We start from the raw sequence: 27292 nt of genomic DNA on the forward strand, positions 1-27292 counted from the left end.
AGCCCAGAGCAGAGGAACCCTGGTGTTAAAGTGAGGTTGGAAACCACCCTTCAGACTGTGTTGTTAGCAAACACAGGGCAGGACCCTCAACAGTCCTTCAGGCAGAAATTACAGTTTTAGTTCATCAGGATTTTCCTACTTGGATGCAATTTTGGCTTTATGATTTTTATGCTGGGAAATGATGATGATTATTCACAGTTGAGTCCAACAGCACAAGGTGTCACAATGTCTGCTGGCCTGCAGGGTGACAACATTTTGACAGTGCTTCATGGTTACTGAGAAAAAAACAGTGGGAGTGCTGCCATTAGAAATATGGATATACTGGCTTTGCAAGGCAAATAAACCTGGGTTTTTAATCTGTTTTCCATGTGTGACAGTTACTGGGGGCAGTGCTTTGTTAGGAAACCACTTAAGGAAAATCAATATGATTTAGGCTGTACAGCTTGTGTTCTGCTCTGAGGAGAGGAGGAAGTGCAGAAATCTGTTTTGTGTGATAGAAAGAGGAAAAAGTTGTAGATACAAGAAGACAAATCTTGTCTATGTGCAGTGAAATGTTCAGGGGGGAGTTTGTTCATGGGTTTAAGAGCCTGGCATGAGAGATGTGGGACTCCAGGCAGCTCTTGAAAATGCTGTTCATTGTAAAGAAGTTGTTTTACAGCAGTCTTGGGTCATGGGTGACAGGGCTGCCAGCTACAGCTCTAGGCAAGCCTGAAGCCCCTTTAGTTCTGGTTACAATGCATTATATATTTCTCTTTGCTGAGTATCTTAATACATAACAACCAATCAGCATCATAGACAATACCTTTACTATTACCTATAGCCTATCATAACTGCTATATTTACCATATTATGGTCATTACTTCCAATCACCTGAGTTAGTATGTTACAGTTTAAGCTTAAAGTTGTTTTTCAGTTTTCTTGCAGTGGAAAGTTCTTAGACCTTTTTTCTACTTGCCACATTGGCATGTTTGTTTGCCTGTGGTATCTTTCTGCTTTTCCTAAGACCTATTTCTGCTTGGTAAAAACATCTTTTTTGTCTGTGGTCAACATATCCTTTACTCTAGTCCTAAAACCCCCTTCCAACTCAACTTAACCTTTGCTTTCTTAGTTGTCCAGTAATGACTGGCTCAGCAATTCTCAATTTAGACATCTGTTGTTCTTCTATATCAAAACTTGCTTCCACCTCTCTTCCATTCTCAGGTTTTACATTCAGAGCTCTCTGCCAAGCACACATATCTGTGAAACTTTCTTGTCAAACTTTCACCTTTTCCAACCATGGGTTGTGTTCCTGCCTGCACAGGTTTGACTCCTGGGCTGGGATGGCTCTGGCTCGAGCGAGCCGCATTCAGGACAAGCTGAACTCCAACGAGCTGAAGAGTGATGGCCCCATCTGGAAACACTCCACCCCTGTCCTGAACTGCTTCAAACGGGCCCTGGAGATCGACAGCTCCAACCTGTCCCTGTGGATTGAGTACGGCACCATCTCCTATGCCCTGCACTCCTTCGCGTCCCGGCAGCTCAAGCAGTGGAAAACGGAGCTTCCCCCTGAAGTGGTCAAGCAGGTGAGATCTAACACAGAGAGTATAAGATTTTAAATACTTAAAATTAGGTTTTTGTCTCGGTTTGGAAAGACGGGTGTCCACTAAGGAAAGCAGGAGCCTCCCCTGAAATGGAAAAATAAAAACCCTCTCCCTCTGAATTGTTATAAATTTGTAATTAAGGGGCTCTCAGGCAAAAATATGGGAGCAGGAATAACAATGGAGTAAACCAAAACAACACTGCCAGAGTCAGAACCCAGCCTGACACCCTGTGGGTCAGGCTGTTGGCAGCAGTCCCATTGGAATTGTGGCTGCAGCCCTCCTGCAGTGCCAGGGCTGGTTCTGGTGGAGCAGGGATCCTGGAGAAAGGTGCAGTCTCTTCCTCTGAAGATCCAGGGGCAGAGGCAGCTGCTGTTCCTCTGGGGAATCCAGTGCAGAAGCCGTGCTGGTGTTCCAGAATCTCAGATTATATCTGGGTAGGAATGCTTGGCTCCTCCCTCTGGGCTCACATCTCCCAATGGGATGCTGTAGTTCTTATCAGCCATGCAGTGACATTCAATGGCTGTTATCAGCAGGTGTCTCCCCTGAGGGAGGATTGGGTGTGGAAGAGATAAGGGAAACTGCCCAATGAACAGAAGACAACTGCCATACAGATGGCAAATAGAATACACATCTTGCCTTGTTAGAAATCTGGGACAGTTTTCTAACATAGAAAATTTTTAAATTAAGTATTTATATGCTATATTCTACATATCAGACTGTCTGGTTTCTTAGTAATGTTGGAAATTCCAATATTCACGTAATATGGTCAAGCAGCATTTGGAGGTGGGTTTTTTCCTTTCTTTTTCCTGTGTAAAATCAGTTTGAGCCTAATCTTTGAATTATCTTTTGAAGGTGACACAAAATTATTGTAACCTTCTGGAAAGAGGAATTATATTTACCTTTCCTTTCTGTAAATGTCACACAATGTTTCCAGGAAAAGGTGAAATGCATACATATTGAAATAGTGAAGAGATCAGAAATTACTCTGATATCTGTATCCACATGTCATCTCTTACATCTAAAGAATTCTCTCCTTTTCTGTGGTTTTGGGCCATTTACCTAAACAAAAGATCAAAGTGAAAAGATTGGTAGAATTTCCATTGAAAACATTGTTATGAATTCATTGTCTCTTTCTGCATAAGGGAGGTGAAAAACATTATTAAGAAGTTTATTGCTAAACAAAAATAAACAATTATAAATACACTCTGACACTGATAAGAGTTGCTTGGGAAAATGTTTTGTCTTTTTGGACCAGTGAACTCCATTTCTGATTTAGCTATTCTGACTTCCAAATGTTACCTAGTCTGCAGCTGGAAGCACAATGAAAAAAAGGAAGGGCTGCTTCTCTGCTGTAATTTGTAAAACTTTCAGTGTTTGAGCTGCAGAGATCAGTGCTGGGAGCAGCCTTTGCTTCTGGGAGATTTGCAGGAGGTGGTGAGTGTCCATCTGAGCTGCCTCAGCACTGCACTAACACTGCACTTCCACAGGCACTTTCTTGCCTTAGAACAAAGCTGATGTCAGCCTGTGTTTAAAGGGAACAAATAGTTTATTAAAGAGTAGGTTTGAAATGCCAGTCAACAATAGAGTTTTCTTCTGGAGGGTTATTGCATCCAACAGCTCTGAAATGAACTCCTCAGAAAATGAAGTTACTACATTTTATGTCTTTGCCCTATCAGAAGTTTGGTCTTATGGTCTTGCAGCCCCTTGGCAATGAGGGAGTTGTTGAAGAATTTCAGGGATAGTGCTGGAATTACTTCACAGTATCAGATAAAAGGAGCAATACAGAGCAGCCATCTGAAGTTGAGGATTATATGAGAATGTTTATTTAGGACTACTTAAATCTTCATTTTTTTTCAAGTGAATATATTAAAAATGCATAATTTAGTAAGAAAAGCTCTATTATAATAAAAGATAAATTGAAACAATTTCATCTCACTTCCACAGATATATCTCTTTAGGAATGTGTTTCTCATACATAAAAACCTTATTATTCTCTTCTTCTTACAGAATGTTTAGAAAAGGAAAGGTTATGCTTTAGTTCTTGGTTATAGCCACACAGCTTAAATTTATAAACTTCATTTTCAAAGAGAGAAAATTACATTAATGCATCTTTTGACCTACTTTTTTTTACATGAATTTATTGGCATTTAGCTTTAATTTATGCTGCTGGTTTTAATTTTTTTTTTTTTGACAGGGTGGGATGGGGAGAATATTCATCTCAAAATTAGATACATTGCAAGCAAGATGAAATACTTTTCTTCACAAATGAGAGTGGTCCATAGTGACTTTAGCAGACTTCAGTTGCAGAACAAAGCAAATAATTTTTTTCTTTGAAGAGTTAAGATAATTTAAAAAAAAGAAAAAACACTAAAAAATTACCAAAAAAATTCTACCACTGTGAAAAAGTGGTGGAATTTCTGTAGACATGAGTATTAGGTTGTTACCTCAGCCATCTGAGGTAGCTGAGCTATCTTGGGTGTGATATAGATCTCCAAGACCTCATAAGACCTGCCTTGAGGAGACTCCTCTATATATTTTTATAAATATAAATATGAATGTTTTTTCTGTGTTACTGTTTTGTTCTGGTTAGTTGTGCCAGCAGTCACTGGAGTGAACAAAAGCCTCTCCACAAACCCATTTTTGGGCGGTTTGGGTGCGTTTCACCACTTGGGATGTATTTGCTACTTCTACATCATTTCTGTTGAAAATGTTTAGAAGCTGTACCATGCTCACACGCTTTTGCACGGGCAGCAGGGTGTTTTTGGGCTTGGCCAGGGGAGCTGCAGTGAGCTTTGTTGTGCCCTGTGCAGATGGAGGAGCGCAGGGACAGCATGCTGGAGACAGCCAAGCTGTGCTTCACCTCCGCGGCGCGCTGCGAGGGCGACGGCGACGAGGAGGAGTGGCTCATCCACTACATGCTGGGCAAGATAGCTGAGAAACAGAAGCAGCCTCCTGTGGTGTACCTGCTGCACTACAAACAGGCAGGGCACTACCTGCACGAGGAGGCTGCTCGCTACCCTAAGAAGATTCACTACCACAACCCACCAGAACTGGCCATGGAAGCCTTGGAGGTAAGGGAATGTTGAATGTGTAGCTGGAGTTCTTGGAGGTAAGGGAATGTTGAATGTGTAGCTGCAGCTCTTGGAGGTAAGGGAATGTTGGATGTGTGGCTGGAATTCTTGGAGGCAAGGGAATGTTGAATGTGTGGCTGCAAGCCTTGGAGGTAAAGGGAATGTTGAATGTGTGGCTGGGATTCTTGGAGGTAAAGGGATGTTGGATGTGTGGCTGCAGTTCTTGGAGGTAAGGGAATGTTGAATGTGTAGCTGGAATTCTTGGAGGTAAGGGAATGTTGAATGTGTAGCTGGAATTCTTGGAGGTAAGGGAATGTTGAATGTGTAGCTGGAATTCTTGGAGGTAAGGGAATGTTGGATGTGTAGCTGGAATTCTTGGAGGTAAGGGAATGTTGGATGTGTAGCTGGAATTCTTGGAGGCAAGGGAATGTTGGATGTGTAGCTCAAAGCCTTGGAGGTAAGGGAATGTTGAATTTGTAGCTGGAATTCTTGGAGGTAAAGAGAATGTTGAATGCGTAGCTGGAGTTCTTGGAGGCAAGGGAATGTTGGATGTGTAGCTGGAGTTCTTGGAGGCAAGGGAATGTTGGATGTGTAGCTGGAATTCTTGGAGGTAAGGGAATGTTGGATGTGTAGCTGGAGTTCTTGGAGGTAAGGGAATGTTGGATGTGTAGCTGGAGTTCTTGGAGGTAAGGCAATGTTGGATGTGTAGCTGGAATTCTTGGAGGTAAGGCAATGTTGGATGTGTAGCTGGAGTTCTTGGAGGTAAGGGAATGTTGGATGTGTAGCTGGAGTTCTTGGAGGTAAGGCAATGTTGGATGTGTAGCTGGAGTTCTTGGAGGTAAGGCAATGTTGGATGTGTAGCTGGAAGCCTTGGAGGTAAGGGAATGTTGGATGTGTAGCTGGGATTCTTGGAGGTAAGGGAATGTTGGATGTGTAGCTGGAAGCCTTGGAGGTAAAGGGATGTTGGATGTGTAGCTGGAATTCTTGGAGGTAAAGGGATGTTGGATGTGTAGCTGGAAGCCTTGTTCTTGTAGGAATGTGCCCCCTGTTGATGGAGTGACAAAATGATCCTTTGTCTCCTTAAAATGGAAAGAAGCCCAGATGTTTCTCTTATCAGTTAGCTAAGAAGACACCTCAAGGGACCTTGGGGACTTCAACTCAAACTTAAGGACAGCCAATTGGACAGAAGCCAAAAAGTCCAGTCTAAGCAACTCACTAGAAAAAGAACAAAGGAAATAATCACTTTTGTGAGGTGTTCTACCAGGAGCAAGAGCCTCTTGCCCCTGGCTCGGGTGTTTCTCTGTCAAGACCTTTTTATTTTGCCTTTTAATAAAACTTTTCTGTTTCCAACACTGCCACAGAAGCCATCCTGCTGACTTTATGCCATCTGAGGTAGCTGAGCTATCTTGGGTGTGATATGGATCTCCAAGAGCTCATAAGACCTGGCTTGAGGAGACCCCTCTATCATGTTCTCTACAGGTTGTTAGGCACATGTAGATGGTGCTCTGGAGAGTGAAATGGAGCCTGTTATTTAGGCTGCTTTCATTTCAAAGGCAGTTAGGGCAGATGGGTAGCAATTCCACTTCTAAAGTTTGCTGCACACAGTTCATTGTTGGTTCTAAAAATCAGACATTGATAGGATTTACAGGCATCTCGTACCTATGGAAGCACAGGTTCATGCAGGAGTGGGAGCTTTGCTTCCCCTGTGTTGTCTGGTGAAAGCCCTAGAACATACTCAGTATTCACTTGCTCTAACGAGGCCAGTTCTGCTTTCTTTGTTGTGTTCCATAGGTTATGGTTATAAAATTTGCACAGTGTTCAGATTTTGTTATTTAAGAGCAACTTTCAAAGGCAGGGAAAGTTCAATTCAGGTAAGTTTAGGTGTCAAGTAGCTGTCTTAACTAACTCCTGCAGATTCTATGGAGAAAAGACTATTTGTAATAGGTTACAGAGCTACAAATTCTTTACTGACCAAATGGACTTTGGTGTTTTTTAGGTATATTTTCGACTTCATGCTTCTATTTTGAAACTTGTGGGGAAACCAGACTCGGGAGTAGATGCAGAGGTACTTGTTAGTTTTATGAAAGAAGCTTCTGAGGGACCCTTTGCCAGGGGTGAGGAGAAGAACACCCCAAAAGTTGCAGAAAAGTGAGTGCTAGTTTCCAGCAATATCCTCTGAATGAATGCTGATATAAACTATTAAAATGAAGCTGAATAAAATATAAACAAAGTGAATAAAATTTTCATTAATGTTAGCAGTTTTCAGGAACCATGAATAAGATTAAATGCTACTCTGACATCTCAATAAGTGGCACAGAGGAAATGGGAAGGGAAGAAGACAGAACAATTCTGATCTTGTGATCTATTTTGAAGCCACTGTTTTTATTTATTCAAAAATTTGATTTTTTTTAAATCAACAGTTAAAAAATGCAAATTCAAATTATGGTCACTTACAGGATGAGAGATTTTAGTCCTTACACTTTTTCTCATTAACAACTGCAAAATAAATAAGAGTTTGCTATTGACCAGTGATAAGGGAATGTCATGGTGGAGAAACTACATAATTACAAATTTCCCCAGGCCGCTGTGAGTGAAAAATTGAGAACCACAAAAAACTATTTTTTCCTCTTATTAAAAAAAATCTCAGTAAGGTTAACAAAAAAAACTTCTCTCCCTAAATAAACTAAAAAAAAAAAATTAAAAGGAATAAACTGGCTAAAAATTTTGAATTTTATTTCTTTTTTATTTCTTTACATTGTCAATAAGATAAAAAGTTATAAAAAAAGTGTTCTAAAAAATTATTTTAATTCTTACTACTTTTTTTTCTTTTAATTACTGTTAATAAAATTTTCTTTATAACCCTTTTAAAGTTTTAAACCTGCTTTTAGGTTTAAAAGTAGGTTTAAAAGCTTTAAAGTTTTAAACCTACACTTTACCTTTCTCCTAATCCTATCTTCCTACATCACAACAAGAAATAAATACATAAATGATTCACCAGCACTAAAACCCACCACACTAATCAATACATTAGTTAAAAAATCTTAAATTAACAAACCAAAACCACTACAGGGAGGAAATAACTTGTACTAAAAATCCTTTATTTAGAATTTGTCAGTGAGATTTAATTGCTGTGTTGGAAATGCTGTAAGAACATGTATATAAATATGGTGTTGTGGGCCCCAGGATGAAGTGAGAGATGAGAATTGACTCTAAGCTTTCAGAAGGCTGATATATTATATTATATTATATTATATTATATTATATTATATTATATTATATTATATTATATTATATTATATTATATTATATTATATTATATTATATTATATTATATTATATCATATCATATCATATCATATCATATCATATCATATCATATATCATACTATACTATATTATACTATACTATATTACATTATATTACATTATATTACGGTATATTATGGTATATTATTTTACATTATATTATATTATGATATATTACATTATGATATATTACATTATGTTATGTTACATTATGTTACGTTATGTTATATTATGTTATGTTATATTATATTATATCATATCATATTATATTATACTATATTATACTATATTATATTATATCATATCATATCATATCATATCATATCTTATCATATCTTATCATATCATATTATATTATATTATATAATATCATATATCATACTATACTATATTATACTATACTATATTATATTATATTACATTATATTATGGTATATTATTTTACATTATATTATATTATGATATATTACATTATGATATATTACATTATGTTATGTTATATTATGTTATATTATATTAATGCTATACTAAAACTATACTAAACTATAGAAAAAGGATACAGACAGAAAGCTAGAAAATAATAAATAATAAAAACCTGTGACTGACTAGAAGTCTAACACAGCTAGACTAGGATTAATCATTAATAAAAACATTTCACATACTAGACTAAACAATTCTCCAAATCACATTCTAAAGCAGCAAAACAGGGAGAAGCTGAAGCTTCCCAGCTTCCCAGGAGCAAAAAGGGATTTTTCATAAAATATCTCAGTAACACTTCTCCGTTCTTGTCGCCCTCCCAGAGAAAAGCCTTGCTTGATAGATGAAGACTCTCACTCCTCAGCTGGAACAGTGCCAGGCCCTGGGACTTCCCTCCCCTCGTCCTCGGGCCCAGGTCTGACATCCCCACCTTACACAGCCACTCCAGTTGACCACGATTACGTCAAATGTAAAAAACCCCGTCAGCAGGCAACGCCGGACGGTACAGTCCTGTTCTCACTTCTGCAGCAGGGAGGTGCTCTCAGCTCTGCATGGGGGGCTTGAGCAGTTCCAGCACACTGCTCAAGGAGGGTGAGGGGTCTGTGGTATCACGGGCAATATTGAAGCTCATTATTTTTTTATATATTCAGTGCCTTAAATAGAATCAATGTACAGTCAGAGCTTTAAATATGAAAATCAAAGTTGTCACCTGCCACCGCTGGTACCTGTCACTCAGTCAAAACAGCTGTGTTGGTAGGAGGAGTATGAGCCCACTGAATTTTCAGTGATTTTTTTTCTTCAGAGCTCTTTAGGAAAGATGTGGGTTCAGTCTTTAGAAGACTGGACACTGTTCACACAGACTGGACTGTGTGAAATGAATGGTGAAAATTCAAACTGGTTCCAACAAGACAAATTGGTAAAAAGACAGCACAAACCTGTATTGCAATTTCTTGAAGGAGGCAGGTGGCAACTATTTTAAATATATTGTGATTCAGCACGAAGTGATTTGCATGACAGTCCAGTAGATTTCATCTTTTAATTTTTCTTTATCATTTACAATGACTGGCTAGCAGCTCATCTTTGTAGAATATAAAGTGATAGAAAAAATAATTGGCTTATAAATGTAAGAAGAAGGGGGTTGGTGTCATAGTGTTAATGAAGATTTTGCAATTGCATATATAATAGAAATTAAGTTACAATTTAAGTAACCTGAGTTTATTATTTGGCTAGGAATTTGATTCTGATTCTACTCTTCCAGCTATTTGTTTATCCATCTGGATCTATGAGTATCAGCACTCAAGGAGTAAAATACCTACAGTGTTTAGCTTAGTGTTGGTAGAATGTGCCAGGCCCCACAGAAGTGCTCTGCTTGATATGAATTTATTTCTGGAGGGTGGGCTGCTTCCTATTGTCATTTTCTGAAGAATGGAAATTGTAAATAACTTTGTTTACACAGTTTTGAAACAAATGTTCCTAGTCTGAAATTTTTTCAGGGTGAGTTTATTTCTTTTCCTCAACAATTCTTGGTGCAACTGACAGAAGCTCTTTTATTTCTCTCATTATATTGAACAGAGAAATGTTTGTTTTGTTACTGCTTGCATTTCACTTGGGAGTAATTCATTAGCCTGTTTTGAGATCATTTGTAGTGTGGAGGTGTCAATGGGTTATGCAGTGATCAGGCTCTTTTATTGGCTTTTTGATGTCTTTTGACAAAACAGCAGAGAAGGGAGCAAATATTTAAATATTTCTTAAGTAATATTCCCTGTGGGGAGCATTTCTGCCTAGGACTATATCTGTTTGGTCCTGAAGAGTGTCTCAGGCTCCCAGGAGAGCCATAAGCTAAATAAATACCCAGTGTGTGTGGTTGGAGCCTCCTCTGCAGTGAGACATTGTGGCTGTGGCAGCCACGGCTGCTGAGCCAAGCCTGAAGGTGCCAGTGCAGCAACATCTGCCTCTGCCAGGGCTGGGGGAGCAGAGCCTGGATCTGCAAGCTGAGCCTAGCTGGGACTGAGCTTTGTGCTGGCAAAGCAATTCCAAATGGCAGCTGCTGGGAGAGGCAGAGTTTGGGTGATCTTCAGGCAGGCTGCGTGTAACCGTGACAAGGAGAATTGCAGAGTTCTGCAGCATTCCCAATGTTTTGTGAGTTGCTGGCACAACTAAAGCCTGGATCCAGCATATTGAAGAACCCCAGGAAACTGAAATATTTGCCTTGGGGCTGTTACAGATGGAAGAGCTAACAGGCTGAGCTAACAGGCTCAGAAGTCTTCCACTTTTATATTATTACATATACTCTGCTCTTCTGCATGCATTTGCATTTTACTTGTATTAAAATACAGACTTTTGAAGTAAAATGCTCTTGACATCTTACACATAATCACATCACTGAAGAAAGCTGGCGCCAGCATTTCCATTGTACCATTCCTAAAAATAGCAAGAAAATACTCATCATTTGACTACTCTTCAGATTATTTTTTAACCATTCTGACAGAAATGAAGCAGTCTATATTGTTATTCAGGAAGAAATAAATTGATCAAAATTCAGCCTAGGTATTTATTATTTCTGAGGCTTGACAATACTCTTATTTACTCTTGCATTGATATTGTTGATCATAGATGGCATAAGTAAAGTAAGGGTATTGTAAGTTTTACACACTTTTCATATATTACCACAAACAAGATGCTATTTGGGATCATTACTGACCTTAGAGACCTTTTTTGACCATTTCTGTGTTCTGTGCTTTGAGGAAACACGACCTGTGAGGAAAGAGAGAAGGAATTGGGATGCTTTGTCTGCAGAGGAGAAGACTCAGGGGAGACCTGACAGCAGAGTAACCTAGATAGTGTTGGAAGCTGTACAAAGAGTTAGAAGCAAAACCCCAGGATATCTGTGTTCATGGAAGACAGAACAGATGATATTGCACTTAAATTGCCTTTTCATTCTGAACGTTAGAAAACTCTGTTAGAGTAGTCTTAGGAAATTCTGGTTTTGTGTAACCCTGCAATATTTTAGCCCTGGAAGTCATTAAAAAGTGGCAATGCAGCTGTCTGCCAGGCATGATGGAGATATAATTTATCCTGATGAAAAAGGAATGGACTAGATGAACACTTGCAGTTCCTTCTGAACTCTACTTATTCTATTAATTTTGTGGCTTTTGTGGGTTTGGGTTTTGGTGGGGTTGTTAGTTTGGTGCCTTCTAGAGCAGCAAATAATCTCATTACAAGCTGGAGAGAATTGCTGTACAGCCAAACATCTTTTCATGAAAATCCTGGGGTTCTGATCTTGAAACATTTATCTGTAAACAGGTGAAGCTGTGAGGGCAGACATATTTTGAATCCATTCTATTTAAATGTGTCATTATAGTTCTGTAGCTCTCTGGGATGTTTTGCTGCTGGAAGATGATGACTGGGATATGCAGAAATCAGTGTTAAAGTTGAGAGCATTGAGAAGCTCCAGATCAGTGAGTGCTGGTGATACTAGTTTTAAGTCATGTATTTAATGAAAACAGGAGAAAGGAACCAGTAAATACAGTTGTAAAGTAACTAAACTTCTTTTTCCTCATGGCAGCTGCTAGCACAAATCTCCTTCAAGGAGACAAAAGTATTGCTGAGTGGCAGCTGTTACTTGCTGGCTGACTTGCTGCTGTCATGTGTAAAATGGGCAGCTTCCTTTCTCTTTTCTTATCTTTCCATTTGGCAACATCTTTTCTTTCTTTCTGTTAATCCCATCTTTCCTGTCATCACCCCTGCCTATTGCTATTTTATAACCCTCCAAAGTGAAAACTTGCATTAGAAGTCTGAAGCAGAGGTTCAGATTCTTATTTTCTAAGAGCAAAATAGGAAACAGGAAAACCCAGGAACTTGCCAGCCACTCAGACTTTCATTACCTGTGCTGTTACTGTGTTTTAGCTAAAAGGTTACATAGCAAAACAGATATGCTCTCTGTCCTCCTCTGCACAGGCTGGATGTATGTAGTCAGTAAAAACCAACTGCTGTAAGAGCAATAGAGTTAGTTCAGAAAGCAGGAAAAGTAGTAAAATAAAATTTAAAAAATGTGAATAAGATATTTGTTTCTCAAAAAGTAGACTGGGAGATTGTTTAGGAGGTGTTTTTTACTGTGATATGCCTTTGTTGTGTTGATACTCAGTTCCATATTCCTGTGGTGGTATGCACATGATGTATCCATGGCTATTGCAGTGTGAAAATGTTGTATTGTTGAAGTCTTCATCCATGTCATGTAGTATGTCGTGTGTAGTTAGACTTAATTGTCCTTTTTTGTGTTTGTCTTTGCCTGATTGCTTTTGCAACCAATATTGCCCGTGCTGCCTCTAACCTTTACACAAATCTCTGTTCCCCAGGCATTCTCTTCCTGCTTTTACCTGTCACGGCTTGCTTTTAATAATTGGCAGAACCTGCATGATAAACTCACAGGAAAGGCTCCTTGCTTCGTGCTGTGGGAGAAGTCTCACCCCATAGTTTGTTGGTCTGTAATTCTGCAAATGTGATGAAGATGCACAGTTTTTGTAAATGGGGGTTCTCAACATCCTGATGAGACAAAGGTGATCTCTGAGCAACTCCTTGCACCAGGTTGTCACTCATGCTAAGCTAAATCAGATTCTGGGATGGAGTGGATGTTTCTGTGCATAAAAAGAACATCCACTTTGCATTTTGAAATGCCCTTAAAATTCTCTCTCTTCAGCAGTTAGAAATGCAATCTTTGGGTCTGCAGTGCATGTGCTGTGCTGGCACGTGGTGCTGGGTGTCCATGGGGACTGCACACTGGACTCCATGAATAATGAATCACACCCAGTTTATTGCACTGTGCTCCATTTTTACCTTTCCCCAATTTAACCTCTCTCTGATTAGTAGAAGTGTCACATTGAGATGGAGTGTGAGATTATGTAAAAAGCATTTGTCCAATAGATGGGACATGGGTGAGATGCTTTGGTGCTCTGCTCTTGGAGACAGAACAGCAATACAGGACTGTAAGTTGTGGAAACACATTCTGTGTTCGGTACAACCAGACAAAACATAGACTCTCATCTTTGACTCATGTTAAAAGAGAACTCCCTTTAAATGCTGTCCTCAAATTAACCTACTCCCATGCAAATCTTTGCAATTCCTTTGTTTTTTAATAATGTGCAAGTGCCTTTTGATGCAGAGCTAAATGTTGTCTTCTGTTATGGGTGGAGTCTGTTTGCAGAATGAGAATTCTGTGATACATCATGTTTCTGACTGCAGACCAGTGAAGAAAAATGCTCATATGTTCAAGTGGAGAGGGAAGAGATGGTGCCAGGCAGGACAAAGAGAGTCTGTACCTTCACAGCCTGAACCTGCCCACCTTTATTGCATGACACAAGATTTTTTTTTCAGTTATATATAGTTGCTTATTCATAAGCTCTGAACTGTGCAGCAGGATGTTTCTTTTCTGCAAATTGAGTTAGCAGATGTACAGAGCTCTGTAGAAAAGCTTTCTGGGCCACTCATTTCTGACTTTTTGACTTGTAACTGATTGTTTATCATCATTCAGACACCTTCTCACAGTAACTGGATGCACATTTTCCTTCAGATGTTTAAGACAGACAAAGATACCATTCAGAAGTGAGTTGTACCCTCTTGACTTTCTGAGCCTTTTACTTATTCCTGTATACAGCTGTCTCAGAGGTCTTCTCCATCTTCCTTTTAACTTCCAGAAAGTTTTAAAAGAGGATTACTGAGCTGCATAGTAAATAATTGTCCAAGGCAGAACACCTCATTGCCATTGGCACCATGGAGCTGTGCTGCAGCTCCCCTGAGCATCAATTCTGTAGGTTTGTACCTGGGCATCACTGCTAACAGTGAGAGCTCTGGCACTGGCATGGTCTGAGCTGCTCCAGGTCACTCAGCTGTGACACATCTCTGTCCCTGTCCCAGTGCTGGGCCACTCACACTGTGACACATCACCCTCCTTGTCCTTGTCCCTGTCCCAGTGCTGAGGGCTCAGTTTGGTCACTCACACTGTGACACATCTCTGTCCTTGTCCTTGTCCCAGTGCTGGGGGGCTCAGTTTGGGTCACTCAGCAGTGACACATCTCTGTCCTTGTCCCTGTCCCAGTGCTGGGGGACTCAGTTTGGTCACTCACACTGTGACACATCACCCTCCTTGTCCCAGTGCTGGGGGGCTCAGTTTGGGTCACTCACACTGTGACACATCTCTGTCCTTGTCCCTGTCCCAGTGCTGAGGGGGCTCAGTTTGGTCACTCACACTGTGACACATCACCCTCCTTGTCCTTGTCCCTGTCCCAGTGCTGGGGGGCTCAGTTTGGTCACTCACACTGTGACACATCACCCTCCCTGTCCCTGTCCCAGTGCTGAGGGCTCAGTTTGGTCACTCAGCAGTGACACATCTCTGTCCTTGTCCCTGTCCCAGTGCTGAGGGCTCAGTTTGGGTCCCAGGGCTCATGGATGGCGCACAGGGCTCCTGTGGGAGGTGCTGGCACAGGGCAGTCCCTGCTGCAGTTCTGAGCCCTGTTTCCTGCTGCATTTTAAAATGAAACCATTTTAAGGCCATTTCTGCTCTCCAGAGTGTGCCACAGCTCTGTCCTGGTGGTGGCTGGCCTGCAGGGTGACAGTGACAGTGACATGCTGCTGGCTGTGGCTGCTTGTGGAGCAATAGTGGGAACAGGGATTTTTGAAGTCAAGCCAGTAAACCTATTTCATTCAGGATAAGATTAGTGTTAAAATGCTCTTAAGCATGGAATTAAGGCAAACAGACCTCAGATATTTTTTCTAACATCTCTGACAGATGTGGTTCAGTAATGGCAGTGATTTAATCACCCATGTGTCTGACAGGACCTCAGTGTGATGCAGTGAAGGTCTTGGCAGTACAGATGAATATACAAGTTCTTTCTTCCCAATGACATCTTTCTGATAAGAATTAGTATTTTTTTACTAATGTCTTTGAAAGTTAACAAGATTCTTCTTTTGACCTTTTTAAATCTCCTGTCCAAAGCTGCTCTTTTTCACCTGTTGACAGAGTAGGGGATGTAATCTGACATAGATGTGAAATGAAATGTCACAAGTTGAGGACATTATGAGAAATGTGGTAAAAAACCCCTTGCTTTCAAGTGCCATTTTCTGAAATTTTTAGAGATAAACATGAAATATTTAACTTTACATCAAATTGAGATTTCAGCTCATCAGGTTCTTTGAAATCTTCCTAAAACTTAGGAATGATGCAATGAAGTAATGAAACAAAATATAATAATACCAAGGAGAAACATCTACTATCAGATCATATTTTTCCTAGGAATGTAGTTGCAGTTACTTATGCACAATTTAGGAGAACTTTCTCCCTAGGCTCTTCATTTCTGCTACAGATAATAATTTTGGGACATTAATACCCAGCTGTATTTTTATCTTAGCTTTTGAAGTAATAGGAAACTTTACAGGGAGGAACCTCAAAAGAACATTTAGCCCTTGATTTACCAATCTCTTACAACAAGGGACCACCCCAGCTTTTTGGAAAAGCTTGTCTTATTGCTATTGCTGGGTGGGGAAACTAAGAAAACAGGTATACAAAATAAAAAAATATAAAATATTTTAAAATGGAAATATAAAAAATAAAATACATTATATATATATTATATTTTATAGGGAAATGAAGAAAATAGGTAAACAAAATATGAAAATATATAATATTTTAAAAATTGAAATATAAAAAATATACAAAACCATAAAAACATATAATTTTAAACTCTTAAATTACAATGGGTTGCATTAAATTGTCTCTAATTATGGCAGAAATTCTTAAAAAGCATTGATGTTCTCCATGGATTTGCGTCATTCAGGAGGGCAGGTGTTGAGAGCAGTTGGGAATTTGGAATTCACTTTCTGCCTCACACACTGCAGCCCTTGGCACACGGGTTAAGTGGCACTGATGAGTGTCTGAGCTGCACTCTGCTCTTACCAGAGAAAGGAAAAACTTCACAGCACAACAAATCCAAAATATCTGCTATGTATCCATCCAGCATATCTATATTTATAAAAAGAGCTGTCTTTGGCGGCTTGGCTAGAAGAGAATAGTAATTCCAATACAAAATATGCTTTTTTTTTTTCTTTTTAGAAAACCAGAGTTAGGATGTGAATTGGTGCAGTTGCCACAAGTTCTGCATTGCACACTGCAGAATTTAGGTATTGGCAGAGCTTTTTATTATATTAAGGAACATCTTGGGTAACCTAACAAATGATGGCTGTTTGTCTGCCTGTCTCTGAAAGCCCACAGTGACTCTGTAGGTTGATTCACTGTGCTATTTTCTAACTGTATGTAGCAGTTAAGATAGAGATGAGGGCAAAAAAAAGTCAATTTTCTTGCTGCAATTAAAACCCATTGCCTTTTGCACTGTACCTAATGAATATGAACAGCAATTATTGTATTTTTATTTTGGTTAATCATGTGTATTTGGAAATTCTACCTCATCTTTTTTAAGATAAGTCCAATTCTCCTGGTGATTTTCATATGTCATCTCATTAATCTCTCATTTTTATCCTCTCCTCTGAATTAATTTTTCCCTATTTCAGTGTCTTTTTTAAAATGTGGGTCCCAAATACAGACACCGTAATTAAGTTTAATTTTCATTAGTGCTCAGTAGAACAGGAAGGCTCTTACATCTTTTTGCTGTGAAGTTACTGATTGCACATTCAAGAATGCTGCTTTGCTGAGGTGTGTTTAGAGTAGCCTGACATTTAGGCCAGTTCTGATTTGAGGCACAAATTCACCACAAATTCACATGTGGAATGTGTGTGCTGGGATCCACTCACACATTTTCTACTCCTGATCCTGTTACCTTTTAGGTGCTTAGGGAAGGATTGATTTATTTATGCTCAAATGATTCTGTGGAAGATGAAGGCAGGCTGGCTCACAGCTTTGACCTTTCATCCTTTGTAAAGATAAGCACTACACTTTGTTTTACATTCCCTGGGACTTTACCCATCCTCTGTGATTTCTGAGAAATTAATGCTAATAATTGGTGGCTGCTGCTAATTTCTGGAATACTCCAGGGTTTTCCATCTGGCTCACTTAGTTTGAAAGTATCTGCTGCATTCAAGGAATATCTAATATAATAGAAAGTTGTCTCAATAGTCATCTTCCTCTGCTTTCCAGTGATTAGGGAGCCCAATGTTAATATCATTTTTTAAATAGGGTTAATGTATTGAAAGAAAAGGAGAATAAACATCCCTACCTAGACCCACACTCATTTAAGCAGAAATTTCAAATTAAACTAGCTGGCTAATTGTAAGGAGTGTTTACATTTGTTCCCATAAGGAAAAGCTCATGCATATATTTGAAATTTAATGTGTTGAATCATTGTCTATCTTTGCATGATGAAAACCTATTGTAATTTCCCAGTGATCTGATCTCACCCAGGCATATTGCTCTGGCATTTCTTGATTCACATTCTGATGCTTCCTCTGTCATAACCCTCACATCAGAACTGACCTGCAGGCTTGTGGCAACATCTGGAAATTTGCAATTTTTTTCCCCTAGATAAGTAATTCAGCCTCTTTGCCACAGATACAGAAACTTCTTAAAAAAAATACCAAGGGAGCTACTGTAAATGATTTTCCTGATGTCAGCTGGGAGTTCAATAGTATTGATTTGTACCACAGAAAGTTATTAAAGCTTTATAAATGAGTCATTTAAAGCTTGACTGACCTCTCTTCAGAATCCTTCTCTTCCCATTCTTTGCAATTGTATTCTCTCTGTATAAAACTTGTCATCATTAACCAGCTTCTATAGCTTCCAATTAGGAAGCAAATACTGTTCCCCCATTCTTTTCCAATAGAGAGTTTTATTAAGATCTGCTCACTGAAAGGGAAGGTTTTCTTTGTGTGGTAGTGAAAAACCTACAGAGTGCATCAAATTTGGTTTAAATTCATTGGAATCCTAATAAGCAGAACCTGATCTGCAAGCTGAAGGTTTGCAGAGGGATTTATCTTGATAAAATAAATTCACAGGAGGACCTTAGCTCTCTCCTGAACAAGTGCAATTCAGATGGAACAGAAGAAATTTAATTAAATTATCTGCTCATCTCAAAGCAAGGGCTTTTGCTTTGTTAATTTTCTTTCTTGATCTTATCAATAAAATTAATGAATCAGAATGCAGTGGAACTGCCTAGACAATAGATGTAACCCCCTCCTGGTTATGCCATTTCTGTATAGAATCATGAAATGGTTTGGGTTGGAATGAACCTTTAGAGATCATCTAGTGCCACACCTCTGCAATGAGCAGGGACACCTTTAACTAGACCACAGAATCAAGTATCAGTATCTTAAGAAGAAATTGGAAATAATTCTTGTGGACTCCAGATTTAAAGGGAATTGCTTGTATTGGAATTTTATATTGAACACTGAATTATGTTGGAACAATATGGAAAAATGCCAGTTTCCCATCTCAGTGGGAATGTGCAGGCCTCTTTCTGTCAGAGAGACTCAGCTGTGTTCTTTACTCATGCAGGGTTGCCTCTGCTAACCCTTGATGTAAAGAACTTGGGTTAAATCTGGCAGGTTTCAGACATGAGTGGGAGGTTTTCACTTGCCTGTTCTGAGGTGTGTTTTATCCCCTCTGATAAAGTCTCAATGCCTGTTCCTGTGCACATTAACAGCTTAGTTGTGACTGTACTGTAGTCAGCAGCCCCTGCTCCACTCTGTCAAGGTAAAGTCACTTCTTCTTTTCTTCTATGGCTGCCCTGAAGTCCAGTTTCCCTGTCTGTGTTAGGCCAAGTTCTTTGATGTGTTGTTTATTTGCCATATTAAATCACCTTTCAGAGTGTTTGTTGAATAGCATCTTACACCTGCAGGATAGTTGGCATCAGAGATCACTCCTGTAAGTCTTTGCCCTCTAATTTTACTGATTTTTCTTTCTTTCATGAGTAATTTTTACCAGAATTGTTCTTCATGGTTTTCTCTTGTCAATTGAACTTTGCTTGTTTCTGGTTCAAAATTATACTGGGTGCTTTTCAAGGCAAATGCTCCAGTAAACCTGGGAGATTTTCCAGGGCCATACTGCCTGAAATATTGTGTCCCTAGCCTAACTGCTCTTGAAAATTGAGCTTTATTGCTTTTGAATCAAATTCCAGGAATATATTCTAGGAAGAAATGTGGTGAGAACGAAATACCTTTTCTTGGTGGTGCTTAGGGATCCTGTGTGGCAGTTGTAAGAGTTTGCAGAGTTTTGTGTTGCTGTTACCAAGAGACAAGCAGCAGCTTGAGGACTATGAAGAGAGGTGCATTCCTTCTTTATCTCTTTTGCAGAGAGGAGTCAGGATAGCACTGGAGCAGTGCTGTCTGACTCCAGCTCCACACAGGATATGTTCAATGAGCCTGCCAGCTCTCAGGACAGCCTGAAGAAGACTTACACAGAGAAGAGGATTTCTGCTACCTGTGCTGATACACTGGTGCTCAGCAAAGAGACCCTGGGATCTGCAGAGGAGAAGGGTATGCCTGATTTAATAGAGCATGTCAGCTGCAGGAGTTTCATGAAAATGTTTCTCCTGGCTTGCAGATGCACTGAAATATGCTGCACTGTGGCTAAGGATTTTAACTAGGTAACATTGCTGCCTGTATGTGTGTAGCTTAAATTTAGAGCTGTGCCCCATTCATTTGTCCACCAATTCAATTTGTTCTGTCTGGTAAATCTTGCAAAGAAAAACTAAACTGCTGTCTGCTGACCCTTTGACTGACTTGCCTTTTTTTAGATTATTATTTGCTTTTTCTTCAGTGTTTTGTATTTTTAAATAATTTAAAGAGTAGTTAATTGAATATAGCCTCAAACAAGACTTTTTTACTTTTCCCAGGAATAGATGCCCTTTTTGTTCTGTCCCAGTAGCAGCTTAATATTCAGTACAGAGAAGAGCCTAAGTAGTAGAATTTAGCTGCTTTATTCCATTGTATACTTCATTCCAGTAGAGAGCTAGAATTGCTCTCTACCAGATTTTTCCATATATAATGGTACTAAGTGTTCTGTATTCCACTGGAAAAATGGTTTCAAAATCCATTAGCTGGAATTTCCCTTTGTCTGATGTTTGTACAGTTGGATGTGGCAGTAGATAAAGAGGCTGGACTTCAACAGGGAAAGACAAACAAAACCAGTGTGTAAACTTTGTCTGCCTTTCCAGGCTGTGGCTTTTTGTGGGATGTTAAGTGTTCTTTGCCAGTTCACACTTTCCCAGTTCCAGAGCTCCAGAGATCATGCTATGGAGAGAGCCCTGAATCACTTCCCTGATCTCACTAGGAACAAGTGCCAAGCAGTTATATCTTTGTTTGCAGGCTTGGATTACCTTGGTTTCTTGTTTTTAAAAACATTAACTTCAGTTTTGCCTAAGCTAAGGAAACCTGTGGTGGTGCTTGCATTAACATGCTGAAATAGATGCCAGTTTCCAGTTTTGTGAAATGCTACTTCCATAATCACTAAACCCAGTAGTCTTTTGGCTACTAGACTAAAATCCTGGCTCTTTTTCAGGCTTGCAGTGAGCTGTGTTATTGTCATCATTTGTCTGTCAGAAAAACCATCAAATGCATTCTTAAATTACAGGTGTTTATTAGAACAGATGTTGTTTCCCATAAAGTTACCTGTACAGTAAAATTATTTTGGATATAGACATCAGGCAAGCACATTTTGAAAAATGTGTGTTCTATAAAACATGTTTGACTCAAAAATTCAGCCTTATGAGAGAAAAATTTATGGAGCAGCTTTATATTTGAGGATGAAGTACATTTTAGTGTATCTCTACACTCTGCTGGGAGATAAGATCTAATGTAAGAGGCTCTTTATCCTAGCAAAGACAAAGACATGGGAAACTTCCATGACTGAAGATCAAAGTTAAATTAATCTGCATGTAGGTTGTGTGTTTCCAGCAGCAATGTTAGCTAACAGGAAATGTGGAAGCTGCCACTGTAACAAGATGATTTCTGAAGTAAGATTTGGTATCCTTCAACAAAAGATGGGTGAATTGAATTATAAGTTGCCAAAATAATCTCAAAAGTACTTACATGGAACTGTAGGTCCTACATTGTGCAGAAGACCAGGTGAGCTGCTGCTTATCCTTCTGTCTGAGTCCATTTTGTGTTCTGGGATTGTGTTCTGGGCAGACTATTAAGAGTAATACATTTCACTTGGGAGGGTGGCATTAATTTTCTGTTTTTTCTTCTTTTCTTTGCAATAAAATATTCCTGAATTTACTCTTTTATTTTGGCCTTTTTCCCTCCTCCTCCTCAATCTTCCAAGAGTATGTAAAACCCTTCATTGTGGAAGGTGTGCTGGATTCATACTATTGTTCAGGATAAAATGTAAATGAAGACAATGGAGATACCAGGATAAAATGTAAATGAAGACAATGGAGATACCAGGATAAACCCAGATGAAGGTTTATCCTTTATCCTGATACCCAGGATGAAGACAATGGAGCCACCACTGTGTGGCTCTGTCAATGAGTTGCAGATCACTTGTTCAATGAGTACCACAAATAGTCATAAATTTTTTTCAATATTTCTGTCTGTGCTTTAATGAAGAAAAGGATTACCTTTTGTCATACTGAATTTTTGTCATTTTCTATATGTCATTTGCCATTTGGAAATGGCAATTTTGTGTCACTTTCCTCTTACTGTTCCAACTGCAGGAAAATCAGAGGAGCTGCTGGAGATCTCCGTATCTTACGATCCTACAGAGCCTACTGCCCAGAAACTGCTGCTGGACCCTCAGTGTGCTCCTGGCAATGCCCTCAGAGCTGCCATGGCCCCAGGCTCACAGTGGGACTGCAAGAAGAAGGCTGAGCCTTGTGCAGAGGATGCCTGTGAGTTCCCCCAGGGCCTCCCCGCAGACCTGGAGGAGCAGCGCAAGTTCCTGACGGAGCAGTGCATCTCCTCCTTCTGCCTGTGCCTCAGCCGCTTCCCCCAGCACTACAAGAGCCTCTACAGGCTGGCCTACCTCTACACCTACAGCAAAACACACAAGGTGAGCTCTGAGCCCCAGGGGCATTGCCATCTGGAGGGAGTTCTCACTGGGTATCTGTTTGCAAGCCTTGAGATAAGAAATGCTGAGTTAGGAATGCCATGGAATAGGACAGGCTCTATCAACTCTATCAGCTTTCTATCTCAGCTCTTGTTGACAGAGAAATTGAACCAGAAACAAGTTTCAAAGGATGGCTGTCAGGATCTCTAGCTTATCAGAGTGACCCTGAGAAAAGTTTGAAAGTCTCTTTTCCCAGCCTGGTGCTCGAAGAAGGAGTCATGGCTCTTCATTTCTCAGTCTCAAGGTTGTTCATTGTTTCTTATCTATAAAGAATTTTCCCCTGCCCTGCCGAGGTCCATCCAGCAGGACAGTTCCAGGCACTCTGCCTGCCCCGGGGCAGGGTTATGTCTTTGTACTAAAAACTACAATGTGTACAATGTTTACAATTCCTTTCCAATACCTATCACCTGTGTTAGACAGTGAGCTTCTACTCTGAACCAATCCAAAAGTGCCAACATCACAGCAGAAGATGGAGACCAAGAAGAAGAAGGAGAAAGGCTGGACACGCCCAGTTCCCTCCATCTTGCCCCCTGAACCCCCATACCAAAACCCTAAAATCTACTTTTCCACCCCGTGATAACTTCACTATTATTCTACCTAAACTGTTGTGGCTTACTGATCTTCATCTAAGGTTGGTGATTTGCTCCATGGGTCATAATCAAACCCACAGGTGTTTTGGGCTCTGTGCCAGGGCTTCTGAGCCCCCTGGCAGGGGTCCTGGCCAGCCAGAGGATGTTCTGGGTCCTGACAGATGGCCTTGAAAATAAGACTGGATACTTTGGAGAAATAGAACTGTGAAAGATGCATTGTAGCAAGACCCACCAGGAGTAATTTTAGATGATTGGCTTCAAGGCATCTACAGCATGGTGTGGCTAAAGCTGACAGGCCAAGAAACAGTTACAGTGTTTCACTTATAGTGCATCACTTGTGTTGTAATTAGGAAATAATTGGCTTCTGATTGTGATGGTGTGAATTATAACACCTGTATTGTCTCACCCTCCTCATGAGACTGAAAATGGAATAAAAGTTTTTGAAACACCTCTCAGGTGTTTTAAAACCCATCTCTGGGTCAGGAAAAGAGTATTGTCCAACACCCCAGCCAACCAACTGTGCTGCCACTGGCACTGGTGCAGAAGTGTCAGTGCTAAAATACAGCTTGTTCAGTGCAGTTTGGAATGAAGCTACACTTGGGGAAGTCATCAGCTCCTAGATTGTCTGACTCATGTGTGAGGTCAGTTAAGGAGAAAATTTCTTTTTTTATTACTGAACTAAGTAATTTCTGTCATTCAGCAGAGAATTACATTTTAGATATGTCACATAAATTAAGATGTTCTCATAAAAATGACAGCAATTATTTATTTTACTGAATAAGTGGACTGAAAATTGAGTTGGAAGCAGAAATTAATCAATATTGTGTAAACACATCATGTGACACAGATAGACTTTGTGGGTATCCTGAGTCTTTATTGGTAAAATGTGTAGGAATAGTACATTGAAACGATCAGAGGTATTTTACTGTTTGTCATAATCAAGGTCTAAATTCACAGATTTTATATTTGGAAGATTTCTTCCCCACCAGTACTGAAGCTTATGTGAACACCAGGGAGGGGAGCCAAAAGGTCCCCCTGGTCTGGAGCAGCCATGTCACCAGTGGCACTGCAAAGTGAGCACAGGCAGGTCCTGCCAACCTACTGGGAGGTGATGAATATTCCATTTGTCTGTAGAGTGATTACCCAGAAAAAGATCACCCTTTTTTATAGAGAGCTTGTTTTGAAAACATTCTTACGCTGTTTGTATGTAACAGTTGTTAATTTTTCCATGGAGCTCATCATGAATAGGAGCCATAGATTCCTGCAATCTGTCATTACTGTTGCTGACATGATTTTGTATCAACATTCAACAAAAAAGGCTGCCTGTTTTCAGTTTATTGGTTCAGATAGCATGGCTTTGCCTGAGGAACTACTTGCAAAATATTTTCTTCCATTATTTTTCCCTGATGAAGCTTTCTCTTTTGCTTTTTATATCTCCCTCCTTATATAAATATCAACTCAGTGATGGATTTCCATGTGAAATACACATTGTTGTCTAAATCTGTTTCCTCTTGGAACTCAGAGAAACTGAATCCTGCCTGTTTGAGCCTAGTAGTTACCAGGCTGGCTTCAAGGAGCATTTTTGGGTTTTACTTTTTATTACCTTTTTATTACTTCTGCAGAATGCATAATGAACACTTGACATGGCCAAACCCAAAAAAATCTTACTGCTATATGTGCACTACATATTTTCACATGGGTTTTACATTTTCTTTCTTCAGTGACTCATTCAGGTTCTTTTGTAGAGTAATATCCAATGTCTGTGTTTTAATGGCACATTACCGTGTCTCTAATGGAAGTTACACTCCTGCAGAAAATTAAAACACAAAATGGGTCACTGTCAGCAGTACCTGCAGTAAGAATTATGCTTACATTTACTCATGATCAGCCTGATTTAAAAAATGAGATCAATTACATCAGGTTGTGTTGTTGGGGGGCAGAGTGGTAAATTTTAGAAAACTGAAATTAATTTTTAAATGTGTATAACCATCTTGGAAAATTCAGCATTTATGTTCCAACGCCAGGAATTTGCATGAAGAATTTAGACTGATGGCCAAAATTCATGGTTGGCTGGGAAGAGGAGAGGATTGGCAGGTCTCCATAGTGCTCAGAAAAACAAGTTTTCCATATGCAATCTGTTTTCTCCCATTTCACAGCTTTCCTGGTTTTGCTGTTGTGAGATTAGTGAAGATAGTTGAGTGCTTTTTTAAACATCTTTTCAAACTCTATGAACATTTTGTTTGGCTACATGTTCTGTTGGGTTTTTTTTCCCCTGCAAAATCCAGCTTAATATTTGGAGTCTATTTTTCTTTGTTTTAGTCTGTTATCAGAAGAAATTTATAAATATAATATATTTATTTATATATAGCTGTCTTTAGTTGGAGTAAATGTGCAGGCAAATACAAATGAATTTTCAGAAGTTGCTTCATTGCCAGTTTGGACAGTAGTTTCAGCTTCCTGTTAGTATTGTCTTGAAGTAAAGTCTTCATTCTTTGTGACTTTTGCCTCCAAAATGAATGTTGGCACAGTTTGGAAGGAGAAGTTAGGACATGGCACTGTTTGTCAGTGTAAAATATTCACCTTATGGTCCTTATGGATCAGGATGTGGAACTGGTCTGATAATCTGTAACCAGCAGGTTGTCAGGAAAGAAAAATATTTACTTGCATGCTTTTTCTTAAACTCAAAATGAAAAGTGCTCTGTAAATCCTGCAAGAATCTGCTCACAAAGACTGTGTGAGTTTTGAAGTTTGTATGTTCTGTAATGTCTGTTATTAGCACAGCCCTTAATGGGGAAATAAATGTTGGGTGTGACATGAGGTCAGTGATGTGACAGGTTGCTCAAACCAGCATAATACATGCATGTAAAAATTACAAGATTATATGTTTGTAGGCTTAATATGTACTTAGAGACAGACATAATCTGAAAGCGTAATAGATGCAAGCACTTCAAGTAAAAACAGTTTGATAATAACAGTTCATTTTAAAGGTCACCCTTCAAATCAGTAGTCATTTCATTTTGCTTTTCTTTGATGGAGGAGGAGGTTTTTGAGACAAAGCCTTCTAATGGACTGTCAATGAAATCAGAGGGAAGGATTAAAATATACTGGAGTGTTTTGTTCACCTCCCAGAAACACTTGGTGGAGTTTCCAGTTTAGGTAAAGGTGTTTCTGACACCATTGAGTTAAGGGGTGTCCATCCCAGGTGACTCAATTCCACTTGGTTGACCTTAAGAGATTTTCCTTTTCTACTTCAGCTTTTTTGCAAGTTACTGTACCCTGTCAGTCATCTTGTCTTTGAATCTTGGGGTGATAAAGATGTGGGAGGCAACAGCTGAACTGGAAAGAGTATTTCATAATTGCCCTGAGTCAGACAGCCAAATCCAGCATTTGAGGCTGGCAAGCAGTGTGCCAAGAAGAATAAATCCTTTTTGCTGTGTCCTGGATCCCTTCACCCACTCCTAATAACTTCATCAGCTGAAAACCAAGCAGAGCAGACTCTGTAAAATCTAATGAGTTGAGACCTGCTCAGGCATATTTACTGGGAATAAGTGATCATGCTGATTTAAGGAGAAGGCTAGTGGAAAATCTGAAACTATGTCTTTTATTCCTATTAGCTTTGATTGTGTGAAGTTACCGTGTAATTGCCCCATTTGTCTGAATGATCTTTTCTCCTCCTAGCTGGGCTGCTGCCATCATCTTGTTCAATAAAAGCCTGTGAATTATGTGTACCAAACACATGCCTGTGGATGGTCAGTGTCATGTGCATTGCACATCCCAGCACCAGAGCATGATGTACAATTAATGACACAATTAATGAGCTCTTTACCTTTTCCTTGTTTTCATTTGAGAATACATCCACAGCTAACATTTCTTTAGACTGGGATTTTAGATTTAAGCTTTGTGGTGGGATGGTAACTTTCTTAAAGATTTTGTTTTCCTTGAATTTTTATGTGATAGTTTTAACTGTAAGATTCAGATTACCACACATTAGGCAAGTCTTACTTCATTTTCACACTTGGAATTAACTTCACTTCTGATGACTATGATTAGCACAAAAGAAAGCATTTTCTCTGCCTGGATCTTGGATGATCCAATAGGCTTATTTTTGTTAGATTCTGATTTTATTCAAAACAAGATGGCTTTCATGGAAAACCAGATTTTTGTAGCTTCTATTGTGTTGTATTTTCTTCTGTATGTATTTCCAAGTATTTTTCAGGATTAGGT

General features: G+C 39.4%; 1 protein-coding gene across 2 annotated transcripts in view; it reads left to right on the forward strand.

Annotated features, from left to right (window-relative positions):
- CABIN1 (calcineurin binding protein 1) overlaps positions 1-27292 on the forward strand; it is a 117081-nt gene that overhangs the window by 23412 nt on the left and 66377 nt on the right. For both annotated transcript variants that reach the window (XM_066562001.1, XM_066562000.1), the window contains 6 exons: positions 1301-1562; positions 4391-4651; positions 6648-6799; positions 8758-8936; positions 19724-19906; positions 22087-22421. In XM_066562001.1, coding sequence (XP_066418098.1) covers positions 1301-1562; positions 4391-4651; positions 6648-6799; positions 8758-8936; positions 19724-19906; positions 22087-22421 — 1372 coding nt within the window. The remainder of the gene's footprint in view (positions 1-1300; positions 1563-4390; positions 4652-6647; positions 6800-8757; positions 8937-19723; positions 19907-22086; positions 22422-27292) is intronic.

The sequence above is a fragment of the Molothrus aeneus genome, chromosome 18, assembly GCF_037042795.1.
Source record: "Molothrus aeneus isolate 106 chromosome 18, BPBGC_Maene_1.0, whole genome shotgun sequence".
NCBI classification, from domain to species: domain Eukaryota; kingdom Metazoa; phylum Chordata; class Aves; order Passeriformes; family Icteridae; genus Molothrus; species Molothrus aeneus.